The sequence below is a fragment of the Aythya ferina genome (assembly GCF_964211825.1).
Source record: "Aythya ferina genome assembly, chromosome: 21".
NCBI lineage: Eukaryota > Metazoa > Chordata > Aves > Anseriformes > Anatidae > Aythya > Aythya ferina.
Window position 1 is genome coordinate 468,374 of NC_140319.1, and position 19,469 is coordinate 487,842.

The 19,469-nt window shown below is 47.7% G+C and overlaps 2 protein-coding genes across 7 annotated transcripts; one reads left to right on the forward strand and one right to left on the reverse strand.

Annotated features, from left to right (window-relative positions):
• The first annotated feature begins 1,872 nt into the window (after positions 1-1,872).
• On the forward strand, positions 1,873-6,392 carry LOC311422358 (claudin-16-like). Of its 3 annotated transcripts, XM_084495315.1 has the most exons (6): positions 1,873-2,148; positions 3,998-4,119; positions 4,408-4,510; positions 5,538-5,702; positions 5,823-6,014; positions 6,110-6,392. In XM_084495315.1, exons 2-6 carry the CDS (start codon positions 4,006-4,008, stop codon positions 6,193-6,195), a joined length of 660 nt encoding a protein of 219 aa, XP_084351441.1. In that variant the 5' UTR covers positions 1,873-2,148; positions 3,998-4,005; the 3' UTR covers positions 6,196-6,392. The 3 variants fall into 3 exon arrangements, with proteins under 3 accessions (XP_084351441.1, XP_084351440.1, XP_084351442.1); XM_084495314.1 differs by having other exon boundaries at positions 1,874-2,148; positions 5,823-6,392; XM_084495316.1 differs by lacking the exon at positions 3,998-4,119 and having other exon boundaries at positions 1,928-2,148; positions 5,823-6,392.
• A 2,962-nt stretch (positions 6,393-9,354) lies between these two features.
• YBX1 (Y-box binding protein 1) lies at positions 9,355-19,198 on the reverse strand. Of its 4 annotated transcripts, none has more exons than XM_084495313.1 (8): positions 18,895-19,198; positions 18,487-18,550; positions 14,928-14,961; positions 12,867-12,956; positions 12,344-12,646; positions 11,861-11,943; positions 11,489-11,754; positions 9,355-9,729 (listed from the first exon to the last, which is right to left on the reverse strand). In XM_084495313.1, exons 1-7 carry the CDS (start codon positions 19,052-19,054, stop codon positions 11,520-11,522), a joined length of 969 nt encoding a protein of 322 aa, XP_084351439.1. In that variant the 5' UTR covers positions 19,055-19,198; the 3' UTR covers positions 9,355-9,729; positions 11,489-11,519. The 4 variants fall into 4 exon arrangements, with proteins under 4 accessions (XP_084351439.1, XP_084351438.1, XP_084351437.1 ...); XM_084495312.1 differs by having other exon boundaries at positions 9,355-9,734; XM_084495311.1 differs by having other exon boundaries at positions 11,489-11,766.
• Between the last annotated feature and the right edge of the window lie 271 nt (positions 19,199-19,469).

Genomic DNA, 19,469 nt, shown 5'->3' on the forward strand with positions numbered 1-19,469 from the left:
CTCACATGGGGGCTTCAGGCTGGGCTCTCCTTCCCTAAGAATTCCCATTCTTCAGCACAGTACTAAAACACATGAAAAAAAAAAAAAAATCTGGAAGAGGAGCCCTGCAAGCTGTAGTCTCTTTTCCAAGAATTCAGGGCTTGGTCATACCTCACTGGGCCTGTCCTCTGCCATCCTCCCCTGTCCTGCCCATGGCAGCTGGCTCACAGATACACCCTGTAGTCCCCCAAAACAGAGATCTGGGGTCCCTGGTGACTCCTGTGACATCACCAGAGGCCTTGCGAGGGCTCAGCCCTGCGACTCCCTGGGAACAGCCACATCGGCTGGAGGCGCATCAGAGAGGGGGGAAAAATAGCTGAGCTGCAGCAGCGAGAACGTGTTTGTGGGCATAAAGGCCCCCACTGTCCTCCAGACAATCCCTTGTGTGTTTTGCACATGGCAAAGTGGAACAAAATATGGGAAAGAGCTGCCAGACTTGCTATGATGGCCCACAGCTCCTCTTGCACTGCGTGGGATCTGCCTCCATCCAAATCACGCTGCACAGAGTAAAAAGAGCAGTTTGGGGCTTCTTTTATCTTTTTATTTGCTTCTTATATAACCATTATGATGAAGAGTAGTTAGGTTTCTGGTTGTACTTTTTGGTGGCTTGCTTGCTTCCAAAACACTGGGAAATAGTATTCATTTTATTCATTTTTCCATCTCCCGTCTGGAGGAAAACCTCTTTGGCTCTCTTTTTCTTCCATTTGTAGACATACAAGACTCCCTGCATGGCATGCTAAAACAGAAAGGCTCAGGCGCTCTGTCAGCAATATTTCTTATGCACCAGTTTTACAAACGAAGTAGGAAACCAGATCTGACCTTCATCCAGTCTTCACTCACCAGAGGAATTTAATTACTTATATTCTGATAGATTTGCCCCCTGCCTGTATCTTTTCATACCTCAAAAGATTTCAACTGAGAATCAAATCATGTCATACATAAGAAACTGACTGATTAAAAGAGCAGAAAATAAAAGCAAGCATATTTTATAATATGATATAATAGAGGTGATGCAGCAAGATGCTTTGTAAGAAAGCAAGAGCAAAAGTAATTTTTCCAGGTAGTAAGGAATCAGTGAACAAACCTGCAGGTTTTGGGACAGCATGAGGCAGCTGAGGTACCTAGGCAGTGCTTTCGAGTCTCAGCAATAGCCCACAATAATGCATCTGGCTGACCAGGCACAGTTACCTGACCTGTAACCACCAGCAAAGAGTGACGGCTGATAATGGCCCAGAGGTTTTACAGGATCCATTAAGTGAGGCTTTGTCCTTTAGAGCCTTTTCTTGCCTCCCTCCCTAAAGAGCTTTGAACTGGGGGGGGGGGGGGGGGGGGGGGGGGGGGGGCAAGGCTGGAGAAGGAATCGCAGTTCTGCTTGAACTGGCAAGTGCTTTGGTCTTGCTGCCTTTAGGCTAATCTCTCTAATTAGTTCAAAACCTATAACATCTTTGGGAGATGAGAAATACTGGACCATTTCACAGCTAGATACCTGATGGATAGCACTAGTTTTCTTCTTCAATAGAAAAAAAAAAAAAAAAAAAGGGTCTTAATTATTGACTGCACGCCTGGCCAAAGGTTTGAATTATCCCCCTTGCAACAGACTGCATTTTTTGTCTTCCTGCCACCTCTGACCCTGTTGCATCAGTACTGTGAAGCCAACATGTTTTAGGCCACTCATCCACGAGCAGTAATTAAAAGGCATGATTAAAGAACAGGGGATAATTGCCCAGGACACAAAGTCCCCCACCTGGGGAGTGTTTCTCCACGGCCCCAGCTGGTTCCCACAGGTGTCAAGATGTGGTATTTTTTGGAGGCCGACCTCTGTTCCCAGCCCATTACCTTTTTAACCACAGGGCCCCCCATCATGCCTTGAGCACAAAGCATACCTGACGTGACCTGGGGAAACATTAAATAGCCCCGTGCAGGCATGGGCTTGCAGTGCAGCTGGGCTCTGTTGGGCATTGTGCTTCCTGGGCTCCATCAGGCACCTCTGGATGGGTCAGCATCAAATCCCACCGGTGCTCGAAAGCCTTCAGGACCCACTTGAGGATCCCTGAAGAGCTTTTGCCGTTGTCCTACGCCTGCAAGGAGGAGCCTGATCACACAATGAAGGTAAGGCTTCCCTAGCACCTCTTCATTGCTGAAAGGGTTCAGGGCTGAATTTAACCCCCCGCACTGCTTGCTGTGTGGGCTCTCCTCTCACCTCCGTTGTGCCACCAAGCAGGTCATGAGCTCAGAGCCTGTGGAGGACAAGGCACGATGCTGCCAGCTGGGGCTAGGAGGGGAGGGCACTTGTGGACATCCTGATCCCACCAGCAGAAAACACCTCTCCCAGAAGCCATTTTGCAGCAGACCATGCTGAGCAATGCTCCCCAAGCAGTACTGCTGCCATTGCCTCTCCTGAAAGCTCTACCTGTGCCAAAGCACTGCCAGGCAGCCCCAGCATGTACCTGGCTGGTGCCTGCTCCCACCTCACTACAGCCTGGCTCTCTTCTGCTTCTTCCAAAAGGAGAACAGGGCTGCTCAGCCCTGTCTGCTCTTGGTGACATGGAAGAGGCAGTAGGGACAGACAGATGGGTGGTGGAGCTTATGAGGAATTTACTCATGCCACACGATGAGTAAAGGTAGCAGCTGGTGAATGCACGAGTTACCCATCTATGTTCTGTCCTGGAGGAAGACAGGATGCTTCCCACATGCACATGCATGGACACATGCATACACCAGCTCTCCTTCGCCCTAAACATCATTATTTCCCCATAAAACTCTTACAAACACAATGAAAACAGAATGAAGCTGGCAGCTCTACCACCTGCTGCACCAGCCAAGGTTCAGGCAGTAAAACTAAGCTGTTTTGGAGTTATCCAAGTGCAAACAATGACTGAGAGTTTCCTCCATGGAATATTTTTTTTCTTCCTTTTCACTTAACTCAAATAGCTGAACAGATTTTCTTCAAAGCCTGCAAAACAGTCAGGGTCTAATAGAAAGAAGAAAGGTTATGGGGAGTTAGCTCAGAAGGTGGCCTGGGAAATTAAAAGAGCATTGTAAATTGGGGTCTAAGAAGCTGCCTGTTAATAGCAGAGGGAAGCTGATGGAGATGTTCAAAGACAGTGTGAGTGGTACCTCCACTCCCAGAAGGTGTCCCAAGAGAGGATCTTGTGGGATATTTTTCTCACTAGGCTCAGGGCACCATGCCCTGCTTCCTGGCCCTGCCCCTAGAGCAGGCAGTGTCTGCACAAAGGGCACAGACCCTACAATGGTGAACATCACCCCACAACATACATGGGGTCAGGGCTGCTTAACCCATGCAGCTCAGAGACCCATGTGATTTCATTAATAGTATATCTATTTAACAATTGCTCAGATCATAGGGTCTGACAATGGTTGCTGTTTGACAATAGTTTCCAAAGAATGCTTAATTCCCAAAGGGGCAACACTAAGGGTTGGCAACTGTAGGTGGTCTATGTGGAAGAGGTGACTGCAAAATGAACATACTCCAAAGGCCCTATCTACACGCAAAATTGGTGGTTCAGCCTCAGCCTAGGTTACCTGAGCACTTTGGAAGCACTGAGGACCATGGGATGGATTCCAGGTGTTATAGCATCATAGCATCATAGCTATGTTTGAAAAGACCTTCAAGATCACCAAGTGCAACCACCAACCTGAGCTACAGAGTCCTGTCAATACACCACATCCTTTAGTGCCACCTCCACATGTCTCTTCACTGTCTCCAGGGATGGGGGCTCCATCACCTCCATGGACAGCCCATCCCAATGCTTGACCACCCTCTCCATGAAGAAATTATTCCTAATATCCAATCTAAAACTCCCCGGGACAACTTGAGACCTTCCAAGCAGCTCTTAGGGATCCAGCACTCTGACCCAGGCAGTGCTTTGTCCTCAGAGGATCAGGTTCCTGGGAAGTGGCCAGAGCAGAGGCAGCAGACATCTCTGTGCCCTTGCAGGTGTCCCCATGATTGCAGTCTTGCAGATGATGGCGTTCGGTCTCACTCTCCTCTCAACTCTCTTCCTCCTCCTGGCCACATGCACTGACTGCTGGATGGTGAATGCTGATGACAGCTTAGAGGTGAGTAGAGCAGCTGTGATCATAGTTGAGAGCCAGGTTAGTGCCTTGATATCTGTGAGGTTGCATCATGACTCCACTGGCCTGGAGGGGGAACATGGTGGGATAAGCCCACCACTTTCTGCGTGAGCTGGAGGACCAGGAAAATACTAGAGCAGAAGGAAGGGAGAGACAAAGAACAGGATATGGTGGTGAGAGCCTGAAGATCTGCCTTGCTGGGTTGGGATATTCCCGAGGAGCAGGGGGGCTTTTGAGTGCTTTCTGCTTTGAGCATCTTTCTCCTGCTTCCAGGTGAGCCACAAATGCCGGGGGCTTTGGAGAGAATGTGTCACCAACATGCAGGATGGGGTCAGGACCTGTGACCAATATGACTCCATTTTGGCAGACCATCCAGGTAAACCAGCAGGGTCTGGAGGTGGAGGCGTTACTGTACATCATTAACCCTTTTCTAGCAGGAGGCAAATGCTTTGCCTATTCCACCAAATCCCTTTAATCTCTCACGAATAGCCACAAAGGCACTTTTAAGTTCTCAGCTAAAAGTATTCCCTTTGAGAAGATGACTCTCACTGTGAAGGGCTGACCTTTGTGTCTGAGCATTGCAGGCCTCTTGCCCCACCAGCATGGCCAGGACAGTAGCCCAAGGACCTGACACATCTGCTGAGCAAGGGCACGAAGCTGTGCTGAGAGGCCAACACACCACAGAGGTGGTTTGGCCCAGCTCCAGCCTGCTCCACCATTTCCTGGTGGGATTTGCAACCCCCTCTCATCTTAGGAAAAGGAAATTTCTTTAGGAAAGGGGAGCCTGACATGAGTCAAAGCAGTTGTACTGAGTGTATGCAGGCATTTGAGGGAGGGTGGTGAGGGCCATGCCCACTGGCCAAGGCCTTGTGTCCTCAGTTCATGGACAGACACAGCATGGTAAGGCCTGCATGGGACACATCAGGCCCTGCACAGGAGAGCTCTTGTCCTTTAAAGAATGCTAGTGTGGGACAGCACAGATTTGTACAGAGGAGAAGGGAATGTGAAGTTAGCATGGACTACGTGTGGATTTCTGTATTGCTCTGGGGAAAAAGCTTTGCAGGGAGAAGTCACATCACACACGCAGTGATGTGAAGGTCTCAAGGAAAAGACCATATCCCAGATGCTGACTGGTGCACCTTAAGTTGTTTGGTTTGTTGAGCTGAGCTGATAACAGGCTGATTAAGTCCTGTTGCAGGGTTTCTGATGAGCACCCTGGCTGTAGTACATACATGGTGAGTGGCACATAGGGCTGGGGGAATGTCCTAGTGTCAACATCTCCTACAGATATGCCCAGCAGCAAGCTGGGTGACTCTAGCAGGGCCACAAGCAGCAGTTGAGGAGGGGGGAGGCAGATCCTCTGATCATTCTTCAGTCCCCTGTCTTTTTTTTTCCCCCCCCAGTGAAGATTGTGGTGACACGGACGCTGCTGATCACAGCAGACCTCCTGGTGGGCCTGGCCTTGGCAACTTTGCTCCTTGGGCTCGACTGCATCAAGTTCCTCAAGGAAGATCCTCATGCGAAACTGAGGATGTGCTATGGGGCTGGTGTCATCCTTGGCATTGGAAGTGCGTGGCTGGGAGTGCTTAGGGGGCAGCTGGACCTTATGGCCCATAGGGAGCTAAAGGCAACCTCAGAGGGGCCCTGGAGTTTTATGGCTCTCCCTTAACTGGCCCTATTCCTCACAGGCATCCTGGGCCTGGTGGGCTCCGTATGGTATGCAGTGGATGTCTACGTGGAGAGGGCCATGCTGATGTCACACAATGTATTCCTGGGAGTCCACTATGACTTCGGGTGGTCTTGCTGGCTGGGGATGGCTGGCTCAACAGGCTGCTTCATGGCATCCATCCTGCTGACCTGCTGCCTCTACACTTGTTCAGGTCAGTCCATATTGCCCTGGGTTGCCCCATCCCACAGCAGGGGGCTTCTTGTCCTGCATGGCCCCTGTGTTACATCCCTAACTCTCTCCTGCAAGGCCCCAGTGCCCGCCAGGAGCCCCTGAGGTTCCCCCAGCGCCGAATTGTCACCAGCAAGATGTACACCATGGACTCCCGTGTGTGATGGGCAGCAGCATCTCCCTGCACCCAGTCCGTTGCATGATGCTCACCCCAAGTCTGAACCCATTAAAGCACCATCATCTACTCCAGGACATCTCTGCAACTGCTCTAGGACTCCAATTTCAGGGCTCCAGGCAGGGCCTGAACAAGCTATAGCATCAGCAGCTGCAAAAAGTGGGCATGCTGCAGAAGCAAGTCACAGACAAAGAGGCGTTACTGCCAATTCCAGCCACGTTTATTCAAAAATAAAACCTAGAAAAGTGGTGGTTTATGAAAAGAGGCTCCTCACTGATGCCAGAAAAGAGAGAAGGAGGTCTCTGCGGGGGTGGGGGAAAGCTTAACATCCCTCCCAATTTAATTCCTTATTTTCCCATCATAACACGAGGGGAGCAGTTCAGGACCCTTCCAGATCACACAGCTCAATTCAGTACCTCATATGACCCCATATGAAACCTGGGGTCCTAAGTTCCTGCTTCCCCCTGCATGCAACAGCACCCCAGCTAGATTGTTCCTGCCACCCCAAAGCCCCTTGGGGAGCTCTCACCACCTTGAGGGTGACAGAAGCAAAGCAGCTCCTGGTCACTGCCCCACTGCTGCTTTGGAGGAGGTGAGCAAAAAGCCTCAACTGCATAGAGCAACACTGACTCCACGTGGCTGCTGGCCCTGATGATGCAGCAGGCTGCTGGAAGTTGCCCCTGCACTCAGAAATTTGGTAGCATACATGCCATTTAGAAACTGGGTAAAGCCAGTAGCCTGGAGCATTCAATAATGTTATCATGGGGTTATCATTAGAGTAACTCCACAACCACATAGAGGCAATTTGAAAACTAGTGGAGGTGCTCTTCATGCAGAGCTGGGTACTGAAGCCCATGCAAAAAGAATTCTGTTTTCCAAATGAATTACCCTTCTTCACTCACAAAACACTTTGAAAATAAGCGTGAACCCCCAAAACACCCTCTCCCCCATTGGCTGTGATTAAAATCTCCCCATTTCAAGCTCAGCTCCTCTGCTCAACAGCCAAAGGTGATGTGCAATCCAGGAAGCCTCACTTCCTGCCCATATGACAGCACCACACTGCCTGCTTCTTCCTCTATGAGGATGCTGGGGCCCTCTGCCACGCTCCTTGGGGAAAGTTCATCTCTAACTGCAAAGGTGAGCCTGGAGAGAAAAGTCACTCCTCCCTGCTCAGTCTTTGTCCTATCCCTTACTTCTTAGCCAAAGATCAGCAGACAAACCATATGGCAGTGAAAGGAGGTTGGACCAGGTCTGTGGTCCGAAGAACTGGTAGCTTAAAGGAGACACCTCCACTGCTCTAAGGGACACAGGCAGCCAGCAGCATGTTAAAAGGCATTTAGAGACACAGCATTGGGTTCTTAATAGTTGGCACTTGAGCACATAGGAAAGCAATTAAAAAGAGCAAGCATTTGCATGATAAAAGCAAAGAGCTCATTAGTGCATAGAAAGGAAAAAGCTACAGTTCCCATTCAAAGCTGTGAGACAACTCCGATGCCACTGGGTGCTCCTCACTAGCAGCTTTGCATTCATCACCAGTAAATTTATTACAAGCACACAGCACACTGCTCTGCAAGGCTGGGCAGGACCAAGTGAGCCACACCTGGGCTAAGAAACAGCTCTGGATTTCCAGCAGGCCCCGAGCAGCCCTGACACACACACACCTGGCTTGCTGCAAGGTCTAATCAGAGGAGCCAGCTTCTCTGTGAAGCACAGCTCAAGTTTCCATGCTCACTGAACCCCAGCATAAGAGCAATTCAGTCACAGCAGAGAAGCATGTCACCACCTGGACTTGCCTGTGGGAAGCACAGCCTGGGAGCTCCAACATCTGCTTGTCAGAAGCTCACACTGAGCAGAGCATGAGTTAAATCAAATCCATGCACACTTGAGATTGCTCTCCCCTTTTGGAAGGGAAGCTCAGCTTCAAACCCAGCTGGAGACCTATGTTTTCTTCTGGTTTGCCCTAGGTTCCCTCCCCACACAGCAGTTAAGGGGGGCAGCAACTTTTGCAGTGACTCACCTTTGAAAACATCACATCCACATCCTAGTAAGTCAGGAGCAACAGCGCTTTGCATCATACCAGATGATGAGTGCCCCCCCCTTCCCAAAAGGGCTCCCACATCACCTCTTTTCTGCAGTGGTCATATTCCATTGAGGACATAGCTGAGCTTCTCCAGCAAACAGCTTTTGGAAACACACGTGGATGACACTAAGCACCTCCCCTCATCATCCTCTGGCCTTTCCATCGAGTTGTATCAGGATATAATTACACCATTTTCAGAAGTTTGTGACTGACCATCCTTACAAAGCCGGCAAGTGTCAAATTTGAGACTACCTTCCTCAAGGAGATTGATGACAAAACTTAATTCAGCAGGAGGAAGAAACCTTTCAGCCACCCATGGCCTTGGAGAGGTGGAAGCAAAGGCCCCTGCTCAAAGAGGTCTCACTTAACAAGAGAAACAGATTTCAGCCTCTGCATTTAACTCACCAGTTTCACAAACTGGAGTTTTTACAGAGAAACTCCCATCATATAACACCTGCTGCTTAAGGTATCAGCAACCCTCCAGTCATTACACTGGAAGCCAGGGCACCAGCACTAACAAATGACCACTTGCACTGCACCCAGGGGTGTCTAGCACAAGCCAGGGCCCTTCCACCCACTGCAGCCTATGGGAAGGGTGTGAGGCAACAGCAGCCTCCCACTGAGCAGCCAGCCCTGCACCAAGAGCCGTCATCTCCCTGAGCCCTCAGTCCCAGGCTGTGACTTTCACAGAGCTGCTAAGCTCATGTGCAACAAGAGGCTCTGTAGACCTCTCAGTCTGTTTTACCACAACAGCCTGAATGAGGAAGCATGTTACAAACCCAAATTCCCTTGCAGTAAGGTAAGGAATAGACAGGCAGCCAGAAGCAGGCTCCAGGAAGTCAAGTACAGGAAGCAAGCATCTTAGGGTCACACAGATTTCACTTAGGTTTCACTGAAGAGAGCTGAGGACACTTAAAATTGAAGAGTGTATGAGTTCAACATAGTTTTGATAGATATCCAAATACATCATGCTGAAAAAAATAAAGCAGTCTTTTTCAAAGCCTCTTATGAATGCTTAACTTACATGCTTTCCATACAAAAGTGGGTTTCAAACAACCAAGCACACACTAATTCTTTAAGACCTTTATTAACAGATGCTTGCAGTTTGACTTGAAAAAATCAGGTGTACATTTCATACAAATTAAAAATGAGGTTCTTAAAAATCTCAACTTGACCAGATATGAAACAATTTAAAAACCTTTAAAGGTGTATTGAGAAAAAACAGACTTTTAAAAAACGTGTTTATCGTTTCCAAAAGGAGACTTCTTTAGGTAAAAATAATAAAAACCCCATGCTGCATAGATAATGCAGATAGTTCTAGTAATCTGGTCAACAGCAAAAAGCAAGCACTTAAGGTCTTCAGTTCCAATTCTTTTGTTCATTTCTTATTGCTGGAATTTCATTTTCTTTTCTTCTTCATTTCTTAGGTCTTTTCTTTGATGACTAAACTGAAAGAAAAAAAGGGACAGGTATAATCAGATATAAATGTTTTGTCTACCAAGACTCACCTGCAATTTAAATTCACACTGAGCTTTCATACACACAGAAGAATCTTATCAGCTACAGCTCTTAAATTAGTCCAGCACATCAGCCCACTTTCCAGTGATCAAAACTGCCAGCTGCTATGCAAAATAAGTGCAAAGAATTCCAGGAAAGAAAAAAAATTAACAGAACGTAATTCTATCTACACCTCTCCCTGCACTGGCCTCCTGCTTCAGACTCTTTCACGACAGCCTCTTGGAGAACGCTCCTCAAATCAGGCACTGCAGACACACAGAACTCTACCGTACACTCGTCTGGAAACAAAGCTGGTAAACTCTGAGGAAACTCCTGGGAAGTCAGGAGAACTACTTAAGATCCGCAAAAGATGGCTGAACGGCAAACCTCCACCTATGCCGAACAGAGGTAGAACAGCTTCACTATGCACCAGAAATCACGATTTATATTCCCCAATACTACCAAATAGATAGAAAAAGCAAAATAAAGCGTTGTGTTTTTTCTTTCTTTGAAGCCTGCTAGTTAAGGAACTCATCCAGCTTGCCTCAACCATTAAGATTAACAGCAGGATAATACAAAGGCTCACGTCAGGCACACAGAAAATGCTGCAGCAAGACATAGAGGTATAAAATAAGTTATTTGTACAACAAATTCAGCAGCATCCGAGCCCTTGAAGTAGGAGTCCCTAAGACCTCATAGTTGGAGAGGTCTATAGCTACTAATGACACCAAACTACTGCTCCTGCATTCCCTATTCTTCCCAGTAATGTATCCATTCATTAACATTCTCACCAGGATCTAAATAAGTCTGAATGCTGGCCTTCGAAGGCAGAAGAGCAATGAGTGAAACAACAGGAATGGGATACGAACTCTGGTTAACAAAGGAAATACAGAAGAGGAAGAACAGACAAGGAAGGTGCCAGAAACAAAGCAGAAGATAGAACAAGTAAACTGTTCTGGCAATGAAAATCCCCAAATTAGCAAGCGAATCCATCAGAAGACAGCACCAAGCTAGCATCAAATCACAACTAGCTTACTTTGCAATGAAGGCAACGTTTTTAATATTGACCTTAACACCAAGCCACACCAGTACTTCAGTCTAGGAAAGTGAAGCCTCCAGCTGAATGCAACATCAACCACAGATACAACTGCTGCCAGCATTTTTGTTCAGATAAAAAGCCACTACCAAGTTATTCCTGCACATTCAACATTAACTTACTAGAAATGAATCCCTAGATGTCTTAATGCCATCCAAATGCCCTTTGGGACATAGCAGTAAAAGCCAACATGCTTACAGTCTCAAGCAAATCCTAGTACCTCTGCATACCTGTTTCTCCTAGCAGGATACTTACAGCTCACCATACCAGCATCACTTGAACTACTATTTCTGGGTGAATGAAAACTGTCATAAGCCTGGGTTACTGACTGTAGCCAAGATTTTAAGATTAGCAATACTCTAGGCAATGATTCCACCAGTGAATATCAGAGCTTTGTAACTGAGTCCTCCCAATTAACCAGCATTTAGACAGCAAAATCTCACAGCTCAGTTCTGCAGAACTTGGTAAGTGCACTAAGTGTGGCCAGCTCAGTTACAATACACATTAGCAAAAATAGTTCAAATCTCTCAAGGCAAAAATTAAGAGGAAAGCGTCCAAAGAAAAAGGTCAACCATCAGATTGTATCCTCAAAAACATCCTGGCACGCACCCGGATGATGGTAGAGATGGTAAGCCGGTATTTACTCAGCCCCGCCCTGCTCGGCCTCGGGAGCGGACGTGTTCTCAGCTGGTGGTTCGGCTGTCTTCGTCTCTTTGCCATCTTGTGGTTTAGGGTTCTCTGGGCGTCTGCGTCTGTAGTTGAAGTTACGACGGTACCGACGTTGAGGTGGCTGCTGACTTTGGGTCTCATCCCCTTGGTTCTCTTTATCTTCCTCATTTCCATCCTCTCTGGGCTGTCTTTGACGAGGAGGACCCCTGAAAGTCAAGCTAGGCTTTAACAATGCAGCATCTGACCATCGCGATGTTCTGTCTGTGTTGCTAAAGCTCAAGGTAAAAGAAAAAGAGTTGATCTGCAGCATACCTGCGAAATCGTGGTCTATAACCTCGATACATGTTCTGCCTGACTGGTCTGCCTTGTTCTCCTGCACCCTGGTTGTCAGCACCCTGGAAGACATTAGGCAACAAACCATCTTAGCCACATGCAAAATCATTACCACCACAACTAGCCAAACCATGGAGAGCCTGCTGTAAGCCAGGAGGGCTGACCGCTGAAGTCTGAAGCATACAATAAGGTGGATAGTGGTCCCAGTGCATACAAGTATGCACTATGCAGAATCTATTATTTTTCCAGTTAATTATACAGAAAGTTAACACTAATTTGATCACACTGCTTTTCAAGAGTAGTGACTAAGACCTCCAGCATATTACTATCTGCTCAAGCATTTCATCTTACTGCTAAGCCTTATGGAACAGATCTTGAGCATCCACAAAGAATGGCAAAGAGCTGCACCCCATCACCATGCTCCAAAGAAATCAAGTCAGCACAGCACCACGCAAACATTACCTCCACTATCTCTCCCTGCACGGGAGGGTTGGAATATTGTGGTCGACGCCCGTAGGGCCTACGCATGTAGTAAGGTGGGTACCGCCGCCTGCGGTAGGGGCGACGTTGTTGGGCTTGGCCTTCCGGGATGTTCTCTGCTCCTTCATTCTTTTCCCCACTCTCACTGTTCTGGTAGTTTTGCTGGTAGTTGCGTGGAGGACCCCTGCGACGTGGATATCGTCTGTAATGGTTACGGTCTGCTGCGTATTTACTGCCTTGCACTGGAACTCCACCAGGGCCTGTAACATTAGCTGCCTCCGCACCCTACAGAGCAGGAAGAGTGTTAGGTAAGCAGTGAGCACCAAATCAGTTACAGCATAATATAATATAGTACTGAGCAACAATTTACATCCACATTTGTAAAGCAATGAAAACCCATTAATCTCCCTGGATGTCATCAGGCATCGACTCAAACCACAGGCACCACAACAAAGCCTGCAGACCAAGTTTTCTGTGCATACTCTAACACCTGAGATGTGTTTACCTTTTCTCCTTCAACCACATCAAACTCCACGGTCTCTCCATCTCCTACGCTGCGGAGGTACTTCCTGGGGTTATTCTTCTTTATGGCAGTCTAACAACATAATATTGCAGAATTACATTTACAGGCACAGCATTAAAATACTACTTAGCATGTCTGAAGACCTTTTTTTAAAGGAATTTAAGTACTTATTCCTTAAGATGTCATCCTCCTGAACAAGTAATTAAACCACAGTGAAAACTCAAAGTCAAATTCATGTTTTACTACAATTTTGGCCTATCTGAAGCTCTTCCACTGCCTAGAAATATCTGACAATATGCTTTCGGCTAGTTGAGAAGTTGAAAAAGCAGTTTGAAGAGATATAAAGAAACCACAAAACCAATGCAAACTGAACAAGAACTTGATCACTAAGCAACCCATAGTATCTGTACGTTCCCATGAAGTATGCACACCAATACAAAAAGCTTGCTTTGGGTTTTCCGATCGTGTAATCAGGTTTCTATCCCTCTACTTCCCACAAGAATATGCAGTAGCCTACACTCAACTGAGGCTGTCCCAGACTACATGAACACATCAATAACCAGAAATCAAGAGACTTCCTTCTCTGAGGCTTCCGATACTCTTGCTTCAGCCACAGTATTTTATTTACCAACTAACTGCAAATCTACTCTAGCTGAATGTTATACACCAATCATTACACTTTCCACAGTGTCAATACTAGAAAACTTTTTGTCTAAGTGTCTGCGTGTTAAATGACACTACTGGAAAATCCTGAATTTTCTATGCTGTTGAGCAGTGTTTTTTTTGACAGGTGAGAGTGCCCTATGTGCACTATTCTCAGCCATATGCTATTTGCCAAATACTTTAACTGAACAGTAAGACAAGTGAAACAACTTTACAAATAAATGCCAGCAATAGCGTTCAGCTAGATTTCTTCCCTAAATCAAACAAAATCTACAGAAAAATGTGTCCAAAATTTTCAGCATATAATGATTTTAGGGAGAGATGAGAAACCTTACTACAACAGCAGCAGAGTGTAATACATCTTCATGAGAAACCAGCTTAGTAATGAGGATGAGAAGGAGCATACACAGCCTAGAACATGATCATTTATTTCAAATTAAACCCCAAAACTGTTTTATCATGAAAATTGCTACATTAAAACAAGCCACTGCCAAACTGTGCTGTTAGAAACTGACAGTAGTTATACGACAAGTCTATAAATCTGACAGTAAGTCAAGGTCCCTTACGGGTTACCCTACTTGCAAATCAAGTAATGAAGTCCAACCGCTTTGCTTTCCTTCAGGGTATATATTCCTGCCTCCGTCCACAGAAAACCAGTTGAGTCTCTTGGACTTTCTCCACTGCCCATTACAGAATAATGTTTTATTAATAAATGCCTCCACAGTTTTATTATGTTTAAAAACACTGAGCTGGTCACACTGATTTACAAGTCAGACACAACAGACTCAATGAAGGCCTATCTGCTCTATGAAATAAACCACAGATGCATCACAGTCTCACTTTGTGCTACCCACAGGTTATATTTAAATGATTATGTCTGATTGAAAATACATCTACTAAAATGTTTATAAACTTTCATTGAAAGCTTGGAGTAAAAAAATCCATAGAAGTTCTGCCAAAAAAAAACAAAGAAAAAAAAAACACACCTTCACTGGTTCATTCCTATTACAACCCAATTCATTTTTCCCTCTCTGCTGCACGTTTTTCTTTTAGCCGTATTTCTATAGTCTGTAAACCCACAAGACAACTTAAATGGACTTTAGATAGCTATTCCCAAGTTGGGGTACTATAATTTCCATCACTATATAGCATCAGCCTACTCCACCCTAAAGTCCTGATGATGGATGCATGTGGATATGCAAGACCTCCAACCACAAGCAAGCTCTACGTGCATCCTATCAATGAGAAACAGTCACTTGTGTTCAAGTAACAGTTCTTGGAAACTTGAGGTACTTTCACCCCCTCAGATCCACTTAGGTAAGGTTGTGCAGAGCACGTCTCAGATAGGTAACATGTTTTTCAGTTTCCAGAGGATCTTACCTGATGGACAAACACATCTTCCTTGGTGTCATTCCTGTAAGACAACACAAAATTGAAATTCAGATGTCAAGTGCACAGTAAGCCCAGTTTTAAAATGCAGCTGTTTAGCAGTGGGATCAAAACAGCAAACTGTCAAGACAAGTAGCTTCCAGCATCAGCACTACTCTTCAACCTGCTCTTAACTGTTCTCTTATTAGCTTACTGCTTAAAGGAAAGATTTTATCAGGTAGCCTATGCAAGGTTTAGAGTACACACTGAAGTCCTGTAAGACTCTCATGAAAGCATTTCTCCTCTCTCCATCCTTGCAATCCCACCAGTAGAGAGGCTTGAAGAAGAAAAACACCTGACAGTCCACAGTGACCAGTCCATCATTTCTGGTAACACCGTGGGGGAGATGTGCCATTGCAGGCTATGAAAACCATTTGAGTCTTGCTTCACTGGTCACATTTCCTACAGCCTGCAACAGTGAGCTGCAGCGACCTTGTGAGGACAGCTCCATGGACAGCTGCTGACCAGAGCACAAGACACATTCCTGCTGCGAAGCAAGGCAAGCACCCTGTGCGCATACATCACACTGGCTTCCTGCTGACAACCACCTGCGACCACTTCAGTTACCTCCTCTCAGCCATGCTGCTTCCTTCACCTACGGAGCAACAGCATTAACTGATCAGCACTCCACTGAAGAAAGGCAGTGGGGTTATTCAAGTCTCACTTGCGAACACAGAGAAAGACAACCTTGGGCTTCTCTACTCACAAGAAACAGAAAACATCATGAATCTGTACCTCTAACCTAAACAAGAATCCAAAAGCATCTTTCAGGGCGATCACGCCATAGCTTCCACAACTGCCATGCTGAGCAAGGCCAGGCAACCACAATCAGTACCAAATGAAGTCAGGAAAGTTTCTGTTCTGCAATTAAGCAGCACAGTTGAAACGGCCTCCACAATGATTTGAGAGCTATACTCACCATTTCCACCACTCATAACAAGCTCAGAGCCCCACATTCAAGGTCACATCACACCAACCAAACCTCGCTGTGGTGTTAGTTTCAAGTCATTCCACAGACTCATGAATCAACAGCAAAGTGCCTTTTATTTCCTAGAATGACTGGTTAAAGGCACAGCAAAGCAAGCTTGTGTTAAAGTATGCTCATAACTGATTTTTTTATGTTTATTTTTTTAATAAAATAAAGCCTCACCATTGGCTTTAAAATGCGAGAATGACAACTGTGACTTTTCCAAAACTCAATCCAAGCTATGGCTATTCTGGCAGACAGCACCACTAAAAGGCACCTTGTTTCCTTACAGAGCTGATGCCTGAAAATACTACAGGCCTCCAAGTTTACTGTAGTAAAGACAACAGAAAGGACTAGAGAAGAGCAAGTGTGATCATCAGGAGGCATCTTATCTCCAGCCGCCGGTGATGCAGCATTGAGAAGCCCTTGAAAGCCAGAGCCTAAATACTTGCTTGTTCACCATACAAGATCTCTAAAGAGATGCACCAATAGCTGATAACCTTCAGGAAAGTAACAGCTTTCAGTAAAGATGCTTGCTATCCTTCTGCACTCTCAGCTGAACAGCAGCATCAAGAAGCACTCACCACCTATGCTCTTCAAGTGTGGATGCTCTATACTCTTGCCCAACTTAGATTTTTGGCAACAATACCAGATGTTTGTCACTAGGGTCCTTTTTCAACGGCTGTTCCATTTGAGAGTATATTGAAGTTTTAGATAAATGAATGACTCAGGTACACACAAGTAATTCAAGGTGTATACGTGATTAGTTGGAAAGTTTACTGGTTAATTTCAAAGCCCGGTGCATGATTCCTGTACTAAGATGGCATTTTCCAGCAACCACATCTAGAAGCAGTAAGTGTACTGCCACTCAGATGGCGCAGGAATAACAGCAGCTATCACATTCTCAACCAAAATATGAAACAGCACAGAAGACCCCCATTCTGAAGCCCTAACAACCTGGTTAGTTCATCTTAGTACTAACTAGATGATATTCCCATCAATACCTTTAACTGCGTTAAAAGAACATTTAGACAAGCAGACCAACTGTGCATGAAAATGTAGCAAAGCTGCAAATACAAAGCCAGCCATCAATGTGCAGTTCCAATTTGTTAGCAGGACAGTTAACAGTGTCCTGCATATCCATTTATTACTTTGACAACTGGAAGAAACCACTGACAGAATTTAAACTAATATTTCAGAAAAAAAAATGCACTTCAACATTAAAATAACACAGTAAATACTTGAAGCTCACATGCACCTAGAAAGCTGAATTTTAGTTGCAAAGCTTGTTTTAGCTGCAAGCGTACCCAACTGAAGCAAAGACAAGCAAGAGCAGAAGCTCTCGCAATTTCCCTTGTATCAAGTGAGAGATTCCAGAGCTGTGGAAATGTCCTCCAGTTCAGTTCTCAGGCTGCAGCTCTAATCTCCTGATAACATGAGATCATGCTGTGTTTCTCATTAAAAATGGCAACCTCAGGGATTAAACAGCTGCCAAAACAATATGAGTGGGGAAGCCATTCAGATGTTTTAACTAGCTGCTGTTGCTTCCGTGCCTGACTCACATAACTGAGCATTTCCACTACTGAGTGGAGCCGAGAAAAGGCTTCCCTAGAGGTAGAGTTTGTGGCCTGTAACTTTATAGGCACTTACAAGAAGAGCAAGAGACGCTAAAGCTAACAACAGACAGCTATTCAGCACCCAACGTTCAAACACTATATGGGGAACTGGACAGGTTCAGCAAGTCACACACAAAACCAGCTAAGGAGCTCAGACGATACTTAAGACAAGGCCAAAAGGTACCACGTAGATAAAAAGACAATCTTTAGAACAAAGCTAAATAAGAAGACCAGTAGCTACACTTGCTTCCCTAGAAAAGGATTCCCAAGCCTTCTGTCAAATACTGTTAGAGAGGGTTTGAAGCCACCCAGCTGCAATATGTCTTTCTTCAGCTTGTTTCAGACTTTAACCCACTTGTTCAACTTACACTCAACACCTTCCTGATCCAAAAAGCCTTATACTGCCATAGAAGAAGAAAGAAGACCCTCCAGTAGCAAATACATTATCCTATGTCTTTCCCCATTTCTGGTAGATGCATTCCCGCGGAGGTGCTTAAGGGGAAAACAGCTCCTACAAATACAGCCTCTGCAAATAACCCACACACCGGCTGATAGGATTTCCGTTTCTTTCCAGAAGGGCCTAGCAGAGCAATTCCAGAACTCCTGCGCTACTCAGCAGCTTCACTGCTACGCTAACCTGAAGTCTATGTACACACCCTTAAGCGTTCAGATTTGCTCTTTAAATCACCTACTGTCAGAAAGAGAACCTCCCAGGCGTTTGTTTCTCGAGGCCCATCCACGCACTCCAGCCTTACGAGAGAAAAGCAGCCCGAACTTTGCACGTTTCCCTGTACGGTCGCAGCTTCCCGAGGGCAGCACGCTTCTAGGCGCCTCCAGCTATTCCCAGCCCAGCTCTTGCCGGCAGCCGGCCTTCCCCAACCCCGAGGAGCCCGGGGAAGGCCCCGCCGGGCCCCGGGGCCGCGCTCACCTGTTGATGAAGCCGTAACCGTTCCGTACGTTGAACCATTTCACTGTTCCCAAAACCTTCGTTGCTGGGAAGGGAGCGACAAAAGAGAAGAGGGGAGAGAAGGGGGGGGTTGCGGGGCGTCAGGCGCGGCACGTGGCGGGGCGGCGCACACAAAGGCCCCGCGTGGCGGACATTTTGCGCCGCGCCGCCCCGCCCCCACCCGCCGACACGCGGGGCCCGGCGGCGCGCGCGCGGCGGGGCGCGCGCCCAACGGCCGCGAGGGGAGGGGGGCGGGGGGAAGGGGGCGCGCGGCGCTCTGAGGAGGCGCGCGCGGCCCCGCGGGGGGGGGGGGAAAGGGGCGCGCGCACCGCCGAGGCCCTCTCCTCCCGTCCCCTCCCCGCCGCCGCCGCGGCCCCCTCCGTGCCTCACCGATGACCTTCTTGTCCCCGCCGGCGGGAGGCGCCGCCGAGGCCAGGCCACTGCCCCCGTTCCCGGTGCCGCCGTTGGGCTTGGAGTCGGCGGGGGCGGCGGCGGGGGCCGCCGCGGGGACGGGGGCGGCGGGCGGCTGGGTCTCGGCCTCGCTGCTCATGGCGGCGGCTGTTCGGTGCGGGCGGTGGTGGTGACTGGCTGTTTGCGCCGCCTCCCGCGGTGTGATGGTGACTGAGGCCGGCCGTGGGGGGGCTGCTCCCTGCTCCGGGCTCGCTGAGCTCCGCTCTCCGCTCCCGATACCGATCGAACTGGCCACAATGGCGGCCCGCACCGGCTAGCCACCCCGCGCGCCCCGCCCGCGCGCCCCGCCATTGGCCGCCCGCGCTGCCCGTCAGGCGGCGCGCCGCTCCCATTGGCCCTTCTCGTCCCGGCGGCAGCCCCCTCGCCGCGCGCCCGTTGGCGGCGGCACCTGCCTTTCCTCAGCAGCGCGCGCGCCCATTGGCCGCTCGGGCGGCGGCGGCCGGGCTCCTCTTCCTTCCCCGCCCACCCCCAGGCTCCGCCCCCGCCCCCTGATT